This window comes from Phoenix dactylifera, chromosome 6 (assembly GCF_051530095.1).
Source record: "Phoenix dactylifera cultivar Ajwa chromosome 6, Ajwa_hap1_PhDact_Kaust_v1.1, whole genome shotgun sequence".
Taxonomy (NCBI): Eukaryota; Viridiplantae; Streptophyta; class Magnoliopsida; order Arecales; family Arecaceae; genus Phoenix; species Phoenix dactylifera.
In genome coordinates this window covers 30,032,282-30,046,145 of record NC_143195.1, presented here as the reverse complement: position 1 = coordinate 30,046,145, position 13,864 = coordinate 30,032,282, and the positions used below count along the sequence as shown (strand labels likewise).

At 40.4% G+C, this 13,864-nt stretch overlaps 4 protein-coding genes across 4 annotated transcripts; 2 read left to right on the top strand and 2 right to left on the bottom strand.

Annotated features, from left to right (window-relative positions):
• Window positions 1-1,897: 1,897 nt before the first annotated feature.
• LOC103702898 (uncharacterized) lies at window positions 1,898-2,542 on the top strand. The gene has a single exon (XM_008785536.4). It carries the CDS (start codon window positions 1,898-1,900, stop codon window positions 2,540-2,542), a length of 645 nt encoding a protein of 214 aa, XP_008783758.4.
• A 2,351-nt stretch (window positions 2,543-4,893) lies between these two features.
• LOC103702780 (uncharacterized) lies at window positions 4,894-5,912 on the bottom strand. Its single transcript, XM_008785340.6, has one exon. The coding sequence runs from the start codon at window positions 5,536-5,538 to the stop codon at window positions 5,173-5,175; it is 366 nt and encodes a 121-aa protein (XP_008783562.1). The 5' UTR covers window positions 5,539-5,912; the 3' UTR covers window positions 4,894-5,172.
• A 2,694-nt stretch (window positions 5,913-8,606) lies between these two features.
• LOC103702781 (uncharacterized) lies at window positions 8,607-9,515 on the top strand. The gene is made up of 2 exons (XM_008785341.5): window positions 8,607-9,066; window positions 9,151-9,515. The coding sequence occupies exons 1-2, from the start codon at window positions 8,944-8,946 to the stop codon at window positions 9,418-9,420; spliced, it is 393 nt and encodes a 130-aa protein (XP_008783563.2). The 5' UTR covers window positions 8,607-8,943; the 3' UTR covers window positions 9,421-9,515.
• Window positions 9,516-11,043: 1,528 nt separating this feature from the next.
• LOC103702782 (uncharacterized protein C594.04c-like) lies at window positions 11,044-13,845 on the bottom strand. The gene is made up of 3 exons (XM_008785342.6): window positions 13,523-13,845; window positions 13,158-13,421; window positions 11,044-11,702 (listed from the first exon to the last, which is right to left on the bottom strand). Exons 1-3 carry the CDS (start codon window positions 13,751-13,753, stop codon window positions 11,223-11,225), a joined length of 975 nt encoding a protein of 324 aa, XP_008783564.3. The 5' UTR covers window positions 13,754-13,845; the 3' UTR covers window positions 11,044-11,222.
• Between the last annotated feature and the right edge of the window lie 19 nt (window positions 13,846-13,864).

Here is a 13,864-nt window from a genome sequence, read left to right as displayed (position 1 = left end):
ATTTTGATACCATTAAAAAAATTCATACTCAGAGGTAGTCCAATGAACAGAAACAACAAATTTTGGGAAATGGAGATGCAACCTAGCTACACATGCTACTCAACCTGGGGATTTATGACAGAAAAATGCATGATTCTCAGTCGATTGCCTATAAATGAATGTGGTACTCTTCAGAATCCAAATTTTGGGTCATTCAGTAAATGAATTGAATTTCAATTGGATAAGAGTTTGCAATTAAAAGCAATCAGGAACTAGTGGAGAGAAAAAATACAAGGGAGAAAAGTATCTGTTAAATATCAAACTTTGGCTTGGCACTTTTAAAAGTAAAAGCTCTGTGAAAGACGGTAATGCATGGATACTAGTTTAAAATCAAATTAAACTTTGAGTTTACAGGATTCCATGAGATTCACAAACAGTTTTCTTCCTCTGAATGGGAACTTCAGCTGAACTCAACAAAACAGGATTACTTTTCAGCTTATGACACTTCTATAATCATATAATCAATAGGCACATGGGATCATTTCAAATGAAGGTTCTCATCTCAAACAAAATCTCACCCAAAATGTCAGCTTCTATCTGTTCCAATGATATACAAAAAATATCAGCCCTTATTTTATCTTGGTTAAGATAAATTGGTATATCACCAGATATCAGCTAATATGATATCAATATATCAGCATAGATTATTTAGTCCTTTTTTTTTCTATTTAAAATGGCTTTTTTGAGTACTAAATATTAGAAAGGAGCCCTAAAATGCTACTTAATCTATGTTTTAACAGCTGATACGTTAATATCTCATTGATTATATATCAATCAACATCTCAAAACATCTTAATCACATCTGAATTTCTTCAGCATTCTATATAAAGTCACCAACTCAATATCGGTCAATCAAACGAACGAGGTGATTTGGCTAAAGATGATAAAATAGAACAAGTTTCAGATTCAATCAAGGAAGGCTTAATGCTGAGCAGATATTGGAGATCCAACATTAAAACATAAAACTGGTGTCCATCAACATGATTTTGAAGCAGGACTCACATCAGCATAAGTAAATGTGATAAATGTAAAGATGGGGCAAGGAATATGTTTCTTCTTTATTGCTTTAAGATTTACTACATTTAAGTTTTCTTTCTTATAACTTTTGCAGAAAATCTGTTTGTCTAATTAGGTTCCACATGATAACACTGTAGGTTCCAATAACTTTTGGATAGTGAAGAGAACCATGATAAGTTGAAAAACTGGCCCTCTGCTCATAATTAAGGAGAGAAAAGGAAATAAAACATTTCTCTAGGACTGCAAGGTCAACCAAGACAAGAAAAGAAACATGACAGGAGAGAATACAGGGATAGCTGCAAGATAGTAACTGTCCAACTGAGGTTGGGTTTTCTGTATTTATTCTCTTTCACTTCAGAATGATAGCTGGACCTTACCACAAAAGAACTATAATTGAACTGCTGAACTTTGTTTAAGTTTAGAATGATTGTAATCCTCAACCAAAAATAAGGTTGCAAATGGGTCGGGTTGACTTGTGACCCGACCCATTTTAGAGGATTCATGGGGCTGGGTCGAGTCCTAAAATTAGATCCGTTCCATTTTTCAAGTCTAATCTGAATTTACTAAATTCAGATCGGACCCGACCCGACCCATTTAAAATTTGAATAATTTTGGATTTTCAATCCTACGACCCGATCCGACCCGAATTTGTAAAATTATTTGGGTTCGTGGGCCGCTGGTACAAACCGCTTAAAATTTTCTGGCCATTAGATCGATATCAAACGGCCGATACTCCTCCTTCCCTCTCGTTCCCAAAATACTCCTTCCTCTCCATATATCTCTCTCCCCCCAATTCTTCCCCAATCTCTCCACACAGAGAAACCCTAATCCTAACCCTAGCATGGATCTAGAGCCGAAGGAGCTCCAATTCCCGGGTTCCGTGGGGATCTACCATGAGGCGTCCAAGATCGTGCTCTCATGGCGACGTTTCTTCTCCCATATCGCCCTCGTCCTCCCCCTCTCCATCCTCTACCTCGCTCACATCTACGTCTCCCACCTCCTCTTCTCCAAGATCGACCGCAACAAGGACGCCCTCGACGATGCCTTCCCGGGCTCCCCCTCCGAATCCACCATCCTCTCCCGCCTCTTGTCCAAATGGTCCGCCTTCCTCCTCTTCAAGGCCGCCTACCTCCTTGCCCTCATCCTCTGCCTCCACTCCACCTCCATCGTCGTCTACTCCATTGCCTCCATTTACACCGCCAAAGAGCTCTCCTTCTCCAAGGTCCTCTCCATCATCCCTAAGGTCTGGCGCTGCCTCATGGTCACCTTCATCTGGGCCTTCCTCCTCGCCTACAACATCGCCTCCCTCTTCGTCATCATCCTCGCCATCCTCCTCCTTGGCCCCATTGCTGCCGACGTCGTGCCTTTGTCGACGATGCTCGCTGCTCCCTCGACGGACCTAAACCGGACCCGAACCAAATCTAAACCGGGCCCGAATTTTTTGGGTCGATCCGGGTTATACATGGACCTGACCCGACCCGAATGACCGATTGGGTCAAAAATAGTAGCTGTGGACCCGACCCGATCTTCTATTGGGTCGGGTCTGGGTCCAAAATTAAGACCCAAACAAGAAATCTAGTTGGGTCGGGATTACTCAGGATCTGATCCAACCCGACCCATTTGCACCCCTAACCAAAAAAGGTGAAAAATTGAGAGGCAATCTGTTCTGGATTTACAGGGCTTCTATTTATTGGTTTATTTTTTTTCCTAGCATGGTGTTTGTATGTGCACTTAGAGCTAGAGAATGGTGGATTCCCTGTCATGTTTGATCATGGATGCAATCAGCCTATTTTCTCTCCTTCAAAAATCTAATTCATAATCAGTCTTTTTATCTTGTAGATCCTATTATTCCTAACAATCACATTGGCTGTGGTGGTATGATTGATTCTACTTGGGGGGGTCTTTATCCCTTTTGGAAAAAAGTAGGTAATGCATTGTACATCTCAAAGTTTATGAATTGATTTCAACTTCTCTTCTAAATAGAACTCTTGTAGACTGAATCTCCTTATAAAGGTTATAACTATCGATGACACCTATATAAGTTTTTTAGTACTTATGACCACTGCTGCATTGACACAGATATGAGATTTGTATTCAAACATGACATATATCCAAGTATGGCAAGAGGTAAAAAAGAGGTATGAAGAGACATAGGATAAGAATATAAATTTAACTAAATTATATATTTATACACTTAAACATTATCTATTTAAACATTAAAAAGAAAATATTAATCATTTGTTAAGATCTTTCAATATACATAATTCTCCATCAAACTTCCTAATTAACTTTAAAGATATTAGCAGAATAATATTTTGCAAAGTTGTTTCAATATCTACAACCTTAATGAATCTTGAAAAAGAACTGTTATTATTAGAAGATTTCAACTCTATTCCAATCTTTAAAATTGTTTACCAAAGAAATTTATAAGTATCCAAGTATACATATCTAACTTGGATAAGTATACGACATGGATTTTTGGAGCTAGACATAACACTACTTATAGCAAATATAAACTGTATAATTGTTGATAACAACTATGCTCTACAGTTAGAAGCTTTGGAAAAGCATACCAACTAGAGTCTTGTTGGATGTTTGGAAGGTAAAAAAATGAAAAAAATCAGAAACCAAGGGAAAAAATAGGACAAGGCATCTGTCAAAAAACTAATTGTTATTGCTTTCATCAACAATAGAGATATATCACATTATAGCACAACTTTAACAGGGCACATCATAACATAATACCATACCATGTAACATTTAATTAATTGAAAACTGTAGCATATTCATGGTGTTATACTAATCTAGCTTGCAATGAATTAATGGGTCTGCTCCTTTCCTTTTTCAAAAATTGTACATGCATAATTTTTTCGATATAATTACAATTAGTACCCAAATCAATGTATTAAGTTTTGAAGCATGGATTACCCAAACAACTCTTCTTTTGTTCTTTGTAAATTGTAACTGATGCTACTACAACATTGATCTAAAGGAGAAGTTTAATATCTCACCCTTGCATGATAAAGGTCATTTGCAATCGACTTAACATTATTATTTCAAGTGGAAAATCTACAAGGATACATGATAGCTCCTAATCCCAAGCTCATACTAAAGAGGTGGAGGGTTTATGTAGGTTGATAGCTAACTTTAATAAGCATCGAGAATTATAAAAAGGACATATTCAAGAATGCTAAAGCATCTGCAGTTTTTTCTTGAAATAGCACTAGAAGCAGCCCTCAATAGAAATGATTGGAGAATGAGGATTCATAGATCTGACCCAGATACTCAAGACAAGGCTTGATAATTATGATCTTAGACAGTACCAAGTGATATACAAAACCAAGGAAGAGGGATAAAATGATGGTCAGCTTTTTGCTTAAAAATGGTTATTAAAAAAAGATAAAAGGAAACAAGGTTGATATAACCATTTGGAATTGATCCAATTGGAACAACATGGGTGTTGTTGCTCCTATGCATAACATGCCTCAATGATACCGAGCAAAAGAGCAGGAAAGAGAATTCCTTAATCCTTCTAACAGGTTCCCGATCTTTCGCTAGCTAATGCTTCAACCACACCAACCATATCCGTAGTCCAGGAATCCCAAATATTCTAACAAAAGTTCAGCCTTTTTTCTTCCTCTTCAAGAATTCTTCATGAAGGGGGGGAAAATGCCTTGCTTCAACAAAATGCATCCATAGTTTTTGTTCACATCCACATTTTCCACACGATATTTCTCATCCAAACATCAACTAGATCCAATTGCAAAGAAACCTCTATGTATAAAAAAAAAAGAAACCGTTTTCATCAAAGTGAAAGAAAATTTATCAACAGAGAAATTCTGGTCCAAAAGAATTCGATCATATATTCTTTCAAAGAGAATATACAAATACAACAGATACAGAGTAACAGCAGCTCAAAGAATGAAATCAAATGCTCTCCTCCTCTTCCTCCATGGAAAGGAATCAGCACAGAAAAAGAGACTACACAACAAAAGAATAATTGGATGAGAAGAAAAAGAACGTACACAAGCACCTAAGGCATCAAATTCTAGGTAGGGCTGCAGGACCAGGGCGTGCGATGGCGCCCATCGGGATGAAGATGATTGATTGATTGATTCATAGGAAGCCGAAGAGGACGGCGAACCCGAGGACGATGAGCCAGACGATGTGGACGAGGAGGAGGGCCTGACCGGAGACGAGGCCGCTCCCGCCGTTCCCAACCTGGCAGGGCCCCCGCTTGGCCACCCGGACACCGGCGCACGCGGCCTCCGGGCACCCGCACCAGTAGGTAACGCCGTCGACACCGCAGACGGGGTCAGCCCGGAAGCAGTTAATGGGGCAGGAGGAGGCGTAGGTGTTGCCGTCGGAGTGCCGGGCAGGGCAGGCATCGTCGTCGTAGCCGCCAAGGCCCTCGGGGCGGGCGGTGGAGAGGAGGAGGAAGAGGGCGAGGACTAGGCAAGGGGAGAGATTGGGGGCGGGCATGGTGGCGGGCGAGCCGCGGAGGCGTTGGCTCCTCGGCTCGCCGGAGGGCGGGATCGGGAGGCGGCGGAACCCTAGGCCGAACCCTAGCCGGAGCCCTCCTGGATCCTTCCTCCTGTGGGGGGCAGAAGGACGAGGAGAGACTGGGGCTCGGCGCCGGCGGTGCGTGGCCTCCTTCACCGCCTTCCAGAGAGATCTTGGAATTGCGCTTTCTTCCTCGCCTTATTGGTTTTTTTTTTCTTCTTTCTTTCTTCTTTCTCGCCGGGGTGGAATTGGGTTGGTTCGGGGCAATTTGGTGGGATTTGGTGCGGTTTCCGCGTGGTGGGTGAGCGGTCGGAGGAATTCTGACGTGGTCTGCTGAAGGCGGTCTTCGCCTCATTTATAGAAAACGCCGCCCGACACCGGTCTTTCGGTCAATCAACCTTCAACTTCGACGGTATATCTCAGGTAATTTTGCATGGATGAAAAAGGTAAAAAAAATTAAAATAAAAATAGATATCTAAATTTTGTAGACGCAATAGAAGCCATGTTTAAACTGTACAAGAAATAGAGATGATAATAAATTTTAGGGATAATCGCCAACCAGTCTAATTTGATGGTCATTTTATAATTTATTTTATTGGCTAAAAATTTGATTACGGTTCCTTAATTCAGTCAAATATACTAGTCTTTCATGGTTTGAAAGATTCATGAATGGAGTAGGAAAAAATTATAAAAACAAAATGAAGAAGAGATTAACTGTTGAGATTTTGATCTAAGTGTTTGAGGTAGAAAAATAGAAAAATGCTGAATATATGCCTAGGGTTAGACGGAGCCATCTACACCAAATGCAATCCGCATAATTCTATATAAATTAAATGTTTGCTCATCTTAAGAAAGACATATTTGTACCTAATCCTAAGCGTATAGGAATTTCCTTTACACTCGTTTGTAAGAGTAGCATTTGTCAAGAAATTAATTTGAAACACCTAGATCATTTAATTTGTAAATTAAATATGAATGTAAATTTGTAATTAAAGAAGTACAAGTTTTTGTTGATAATATAAGTTTTTTGGATAAAGGTCAACCAACTGGAGTGGGTGGATCCAATACAAATCATATGGTCATCATGTAAGCTAGTCAATTCATATCCCAATGTCCATTCTATTAAATCTTAAGAAGACGGTGAGCAACGTGGATCACCCTCTAACCTAATGTTGGTCGACTTCAGCTTAGTAGAGGCATAAAATGGACTTTCATACGTCCCTCTCACCTTCGCCAATGGGACTATAAAGTCATACAAATAGGATCCACTGATAACCACCAAGGACGAGCCGGAGCTTCGAATTAGAAAGAAAATAAATTGGAGTGCTACAATACCGAGCACAAAGGTGATATAAGATTGCACTTCTTAATCATCTTTAATCAAGAAGCCACACCCAAAAAAATGAAGTGCAGAAGGAAAGGTTGAGCAAAGGAAAGTTATAAAATAAAAAGTCAGAAAAGAAGATATATTTAAAACTTGGCTACGATAATAGCAAACGTCAGCACTCTGATATATTTAAAAGAAGATCTTTAGGTTGTAGCTTTGCTGTCGAATAGCTCAACAATGCGATCATATATCTATTGATATGAAAAGCTAGAGAATCTAGTAGCAGAGCAAAGATAGAACCTCTCCTAGAAGAGGCTACTTAACTTTGGATGGTGAAAGTGAAGCTACTAGTTAGTTGTCATACATTTCCCAAAAAGATCTTTCTAAATTTGCGCCACAAAAATGTTCACAAAATAAAAGGTCACAAATAGTTCCAATTTTTCAGTTGGGGATTAGTGAAATGGGAGAATAATTATATGGAGGTTTCTCTTAACAAAATATATGGCGCATTGAAGCTCTTGCCACTAAAGTATGCTACTCAATCACCACACCCCGCTGGAATTATGTCTTAAAGGTCATGCCACTTTGTTAGGGTGACATACTTGCATTGTCCACTAGAAAAATGATCATATATTGTGCAACTTGGACACTTTGCAAAACTTTTGCTTGCCCGTATCGTTTTTGCCTTGCAAAATGCAGAAGCAAGTGCATAAATCCGCCAGATGCCTGTCTCAAGGTTAGTTTATCTCGACCTCTAAGGGAGCCTTGTCCAGTTGTCTCCAAAAGAACATTCTAATGGACAAAGGAATCAAGGATGCTACTATAAAACTAGCTAAGTTTGAATTCTGGACCAGGCCTAATTCAATGGTCAACCTCGAAAATACTCTACCATCTGATTAATTCATAAATTTATTTTGTGCAAACCTCTCCTTTAACAAATCAAATGGGCTAAACTCACGGCCAGCTCACCACCAGGGGCGGTATTCCTTAGTCATTTAACTCATTTAACTTATTTCAATCTATTGTAGGTCGTGCTGGATTATCTATCTAATAAAATACTCAAGTTTGGCCAATTTAATAAACATGTTTGAGTTTGAATTTATAGATTTTTCATTTATCATGTATATAATCCGACCCATTTCTTATTCAATTTCCACCTTTACCACTAAAGATGTAAATGAGTTAGATTGACCCGTGATCCGACCAGATCCGTGGGGTTGGATTGGATTCTAAAATTGGACCCATTCCATTTTCTGGGTCGGATTACTGAATTCAAACCCGACCTGAGCTGATCCGACTCATTTGAAATTTTGATAATTTGGTATTTTCAATCTTACGACCCATCTCGGTTCGACTTATTTGAAATTTTATTTGGGCCCGCAGGTTGCAGGCCACAAGGGTACCAACAAGTTCTGAAGCCATGGATGGGTTGATCCGAACCGGATTCAACTCGGACCTGAATTTTTGAGTTAGGTCCGGGTTATATATGGACTCGACCCGATCTCAATGATCCGTTGGGTCAAAAATTGTAGTAGTGCATCCAACCCAACCCAATCTTCTATTGAATTGGGTCTGGGATTAAAATTAAGACGTGAACAAAAAATTAAATTAGGTCGGGGTCACTCATGATCCGATCCTATCCAACCCAATCCATTTGCACCGTATCTATCATAAAAAAAAAAAAAAAGAAAAAGGAAAAAAGAGAGAGAGATTAATCTATTACCGCTGAATAAAAAGGGAACAAACTGAAGATTTCCCGCCACTTCATAAGCTGTACGTAAGTACAACGGCAGTACAGGCTTTCCTCCTGAAAACTCGCAGTGGAGGAGGAAGAGAATAAAAAGCTGTCCCTTTGAAAGAGTCCGAAGACAACCCATACTTTCCCTCCCCACCAACAATTCCCCTCCCAAAATTAGACACAATTCAACATTCTTCCACCTCTCCCTGAGGTCTTCAGAGCCTATATAAGAGGCTCTGGCCAGGGCCCATGATCGAACATACTTCCCGCATTCCAACCCCATCGACCCGCATTCCCTGCTCCCTCAACTCCAGGCTCGATGGGCGGCTGCGCGAGCAACCCGAAGGCTCAGGATGGCCCCAACCCTGAGGCCTCTCCAGCAGACAACCCAGCTGCCCCCGAGCAGACCGTGAGATCGGTCGACGGCGATGCTCCTGCCGAGGTAAGAGTTTGTGAGGCATGGAACCAAGATCCGGTCTTTCTTTCTTTGCTCCTGCCGGAGCCTAATGCCGCTTCGAGTTTGTAGGCCGAGGCCGGGAATGTCGAGGAGAGCAAGGAGGAACCGTTGGTTGATCTCTCCGAGCCCAAACCAGAGGAATCCGCTGCTGCTGCAGGCGAGGAGCTGGCTCCTGGGATCAGCGAGCTGAAGGCGGAGGCGCCTGTTGAGTCTGCAGAGCCGAAGGAAGAGGAAGAGGCTGCCGACGACGACGAGGTCGCCGAGAAGGCTGAAGAGGCCGTTGCCGAAAAGACCGAGGAGGAGGAAGCCGCGGAGCACCCGTTGGAGAGCTCACATTGAAGGGAGGAACTGTGATATGTATTCAGGAATTATTCAATAATGTTGTGATTTGAGAAAAGAGGAATGAGAACCTGAATCGTCTTATCTTTTCATCATTGAATTCTAATTGTGGGGTATGTTCGATATATCGAGTTGATTTAATCTTATATATAAGATTTAATCTATATTAGCCTTATTTAAATGGTAATCTTTGGCAACTTTGTAATTTGATCCCCGGTGATGCAAATTATAGGATTTTCCACCACAAGCGCTCAAGATAGCAATAGCATCAACTTTTTTTTTCTTTCTTTTCTTTTCTTATTTTTTTTTTTTAATTTACTGAACCAAATAAACCATACAGTTATAGTACAAACACATCCAAAAAAAAATTCAAAAGACAACAAATCACGGAGCACTCTTGGCAACTTCTTTTTTCCAACCTACAAGACATCCCTAGAGTGATTGGTTGCGTATGAGGCTACTCAATTCGGAGCCGCATTGGCCTCTCTAAAAACGTGCTTAGCCTAAAATGCCCGCCGCCACAACCATGGCTCAGATATTTCGAAGCAAGAGGTAGCACCCACCCATGCCGCCAGTGCCTCTTTGAATCCAGCCGATCACCGTAGTTGAATCATCCTCCAATATAACTGCTCTAATATGCTCCAGCACTTTTATAAGACCCAAATGCATCCATTGCAGGCAATTCTGTGCATCAAGCTCTCTTCATTTGAAAAACTATAGCAAAAAATCCTATACATCCCATCAGAGTAGGATACCGGCAATCTTAGCTGTTGTTGGGTTCTTCCTCAACATGACGCCAAATATTTCTTTGCCATTTGATATTGGGCTCGCAAATCTATGAGATCTTAAATACAGGTGTGGATTTTCTTTGGACGTGATAAATCCAAATCAATTAACTGAGGCTAATGAATGCCGAAATCATGACGCATATGTGCAGGTAAGGTTGGAATGACAGAAGCCTTGGATTTCAGGGATTTGGATCCTCAGTTCTTCTTTGTATCCAGGATCATTAAGTTTAGCAACAGCAAACAACAATTACGCCTTACACTGAAAGTCTTTGCTGTAGATTTGGTATTGTGAATGTAATATCATTGCTTGTGCAACTATAAGTTGCGTGGCCAGCATTTTGATCATCCATGTCCTCTGCAACTTTGAGAGCTGCATTAACCAATGGAAATTGACAAGTAATCCAGTAACTACATGGTCTTGACATGAAGATAACTTGCTAATTTATGACTTTGAAAAAATTAATGTGGATATATTCAGATTAGGAAATCTTTCAGCAATCCTACATCTCAGATGCATAAGAAAGAGCTTAGGTAAAAATGCTGCTGCAGGACGCAAAATAAAAGAACAAAAGTAATTATTCTGAAGAGAGGATAGCAAGGAAGGAAGGAAAGCACCGAGCAAGAGGCTCATGAAAGAAGGATTTAGTTCATCTAAATGTTAAGTTTAGACATACATCATAAGATTCTTTTGCCTTCATTTTATTGTCCTTTCAGAATGGTGTATAGGGCATTTGTTCAGCAATACCTAAACAACATGAAGATAGATAACTTTCCCGATAGGATTGAGAAAACTAGTTTTAGCAGGACCAGAAAATTATGAAGATTTTGCAAGAAGTTTAGCTCATAAAAAGGTAGCCTGCAAATGAGTAATCATCCATCATAGGAAAACAGAGTACATTACAAGAGACAAATTTGTAGTACAGGATTCGGATGACTCAGATATTGCAAAGGAAACAAGAAAAGCAAGGACCAGAAGAAATAAGCAGATAATTGGAAGACTGATGATCTCAATCCTCAGATATCCTTCTCCTTAGAACCTTTGATAGAAGTCTTAAACCACGGGATCCACACAGATGTTGTTTTCTGATACTGTCTATAAGCTTCAAACCTATATTCTTTTTTCAACATCCGCTGCTCAACCAGCACTGTAACATATGCCAAGCACAAGCTATTTACAAGTGGCCCAATAAACATCCATCCCCATCCCAAGTTCCAGGCAAAGAGAAACAGACCCCACCACCACAGCTGTTCTCCGAAGTAGTTCGGGTGGCGAGAATACCGCCACAGACCTTTGTCAAGGTTAGGCACCAAGGGTGCACCAAGCTCCTTCAAGGTTTCATTTCTGCTTACAAAATCATAGAGCTGCGTGTCTGCAAAGTAGGCAATTACTATTCCAGTGATGCAGGCAATTGTAGCAACAGAGTCCCACATGTTCCAAGGTTTATCACTCGAGTGGATAGCATACATTGGTAGGCATATGCCCATCAAAAAGACCTGCAAACAATGTATGCTCATAAGAACTTAAACCAGATGTGTTTAAAATCATCTTAAAATCAATTTGAATTAGGTAGACGCCTTAGATCTGATAGGTGCACTTAAAATTTAAAGGACTAAAAGTAATTGCAGGTTTTTTCTTTTTTCCAAAAAAAGTTCATCTTTCCTTGATGCCTGATTTTTTTTCCTCTTGATGCTTGTTAGGAAGCAATAGCATAGAAAGCTTATATTTTTGATAGAATCTGAATATGTAAAACATTTAAAATGTAAAATGAAATTTTGAAGATTAAATTGAGATATTTCCCCGTCTAGAAACAATGGCATCAAGTTAGTGTTTTAGTTTAGTTCCGACTAAACTTTCGAAACGTAATGTTGCAATAAGCTGAAAATTATGAATTCTGGAAAATGATACCTAAAGTAGTAGCATCGTACTAAAAAAAGGATAACCTTCAACATTTATGAAATGTGTTCCATACTATAAATTCAAGATACATTTCCACTGTGCAAAACTGTTTGCAGGCAAGAATATCAAACCTGACACCACTTGGGCCCATCTTATTTTACAATAAGAAAAACAGTGAAAGCAAAGTTATCATGATCTGTTTATTTAAAATTTAACAACGTTTCTTTGAATTTTTTTTAACAAAGTTTATTCTATCTACAGTATCATTCCTCCTAAGATAAAGTAAATCAGATATTTTTCTCCTTTGGCACTTTCTATTAAAAATTTTGAAATTTTGGACAGGATGGGTGTCTTCCAGTTCCATCAATGTAGTCTCAGTATGTGCTAAATATTGGAACACATTAACATCCGTTTTTTATTAGCTTACTACTTGATTTATACAGATACAAATTCTTGCTCAAGGCATAGTGGAATAGAAAACTTTGAAATGGTGTAAGATACAACAAAACAACAAAATATCAATTCCATGATGAGAGGACTTAAGTTGCGGTTTTGGATGTCTTTAAAGACAACATAGGTGGAAGCATTCAAGAACAATCTCCAAATACTTCTTATATAGAGACTGGTAAAACGGCATTTATATTGACAACTGCAAATAGCCTTTATAGTGCTTGTAGGTACAATTTTGGCTGAGCTAATTCACGACTTTGGAATTTTTTTCGTATGGTGACTCGTCCCAGCCAACTTGCTTAAAATCCAAACTTCTACTTTTCAGTCAAACTAGTTACACACACCTTCAACAATCTTAAAAATCCTAAATGAGCCTTTTTTCAAACAACTTCGGAGCATCTTAAGAAAGAAGTTCCAATATATTTGCAAAAGCCAGAACACAGATCACAAACTCTGGCAGTTGTCACTGCACATAAGAGCTAGATCCTCGTACCAAAGATGCATCACCAGATTCAATTCCAGATCAAAACTAATCGCTCAAAACCCAAACATTTAAAGAGAGAAAAAAAAAAGCATCGAGAAAAGGTGGATGTACTGATCACCTGCTGGGAGAGGTAGACGGCAAAGAAGGAGACCCACCACCAGTGCCTCCCATAATCTCTCCTCATCTCATTAAACCTCCAGTCCTCCCTCACCCCCCACTCCCACTTCTCCCTCCGGAAGTAGTTGTGCGTCAGCCGGGCGCTCCACACCCAAGTCAGCAGCACCGCCACCGCCGATCTCACGGTATCGGCCACCGCCAGCGGGTGGCTGGCGTAGTAGTGGACCAGCAGCACCGGGATTATCGTCCAGTAGAGATCAATCATCTGCACCCAATTCCACATTACTTAGTAGAAGAAAAGAGGCAAAAAAAGGAGCCAACTTTCGAGGAGAAAAGAGCAGGAAAAGAGTGGAGAGGGGAAGCCACCCAGTTGTTGGACTGGAGGAGGCCGGTGAGCCAGAAAAGGAGGTCGACGTTGGCGAAGAAGAGGAGGTTGGCGAGGAGGAGAGGATTGTGGTAGCACCAATCCCAGATGTCGAAGGTGGCCGTGGCTGGAGGAGGAGAGGAGGGATCGTGGTGGCGGAGGAAAGAGAGGTAAAAGAGGAGGGAAGGGAGGGGGGCGAGGAAGGCAATGACGGCGTTCTTGAGGTTGCCCATGGCTCGTGGCACAGTGAGGTAGAAAAAAAGGTTTGGTTTGGATGGAGTGCTTGGAAGCCTCGCGAAGGGCAGTATTTATCGTGTATTTGTGTGAAGGAATCAGGGGAGGTG

What these genes read in the sequence shown, in the direction of transcription:
- LOC103702780 (XM_008785340.6), bottom strand. Translation starts at nt 5,538, where the DNA reads ATGCCCGCCCCCAATCTCTCCCCTTGCCTAGTCCTCGCCCTCTTCCTC.
- LOC103702782 (XM_008785342.6), bottom strand. Translation starts at nt 13,753, where the DNA reads ATGGGCAACCTCAAGAACGCCGTCATTGCCTTCCTCGCCCCCCTCCCT. An exon ending in TCCTCCAGTCCAACAACTGG is followed by an intron (nt 13,422 to 13,522) that starts GTGGCTTCCCCT and finishes AATTGGGTGCAG; the next exon opens with ATGATTGATCTCTACTGGAC. An exon ending in CCGTCTACCTCTCCCAGCAG is followed by an intron (nt 11,703 to 13,157) that starts GTGATCAGTACA and finishes CATTGTTTGCAG; the next exon opens with GTCTTTTTGATGGGCATATG.
- LOC103702898 (XM_008785536.4), top strand. Translation starts at nt 1,898, where the DNA reads ATGGATCTAGAGCCGAAGGAGCTCCAATTCCCGGGTTCCGTGGGGATC.
- LOC103702781 (XM_008785341.5), top strand. Translation starts at nt 8,944, where the DNA reads ATGGGCGGCTGCGCGAGCAACCCGAAGGCTCAGGATGGCCCCAACCCT. An exon ending in ACGGCGATGCTCCTGCCGAG is followed by an intron (nt 9,067 to 9,150) that starts GTAAGAGTTTGT and finishes TCGAGTTTGTAG; the next exon opens with GCCGAGGCCGGGAATGTCGA.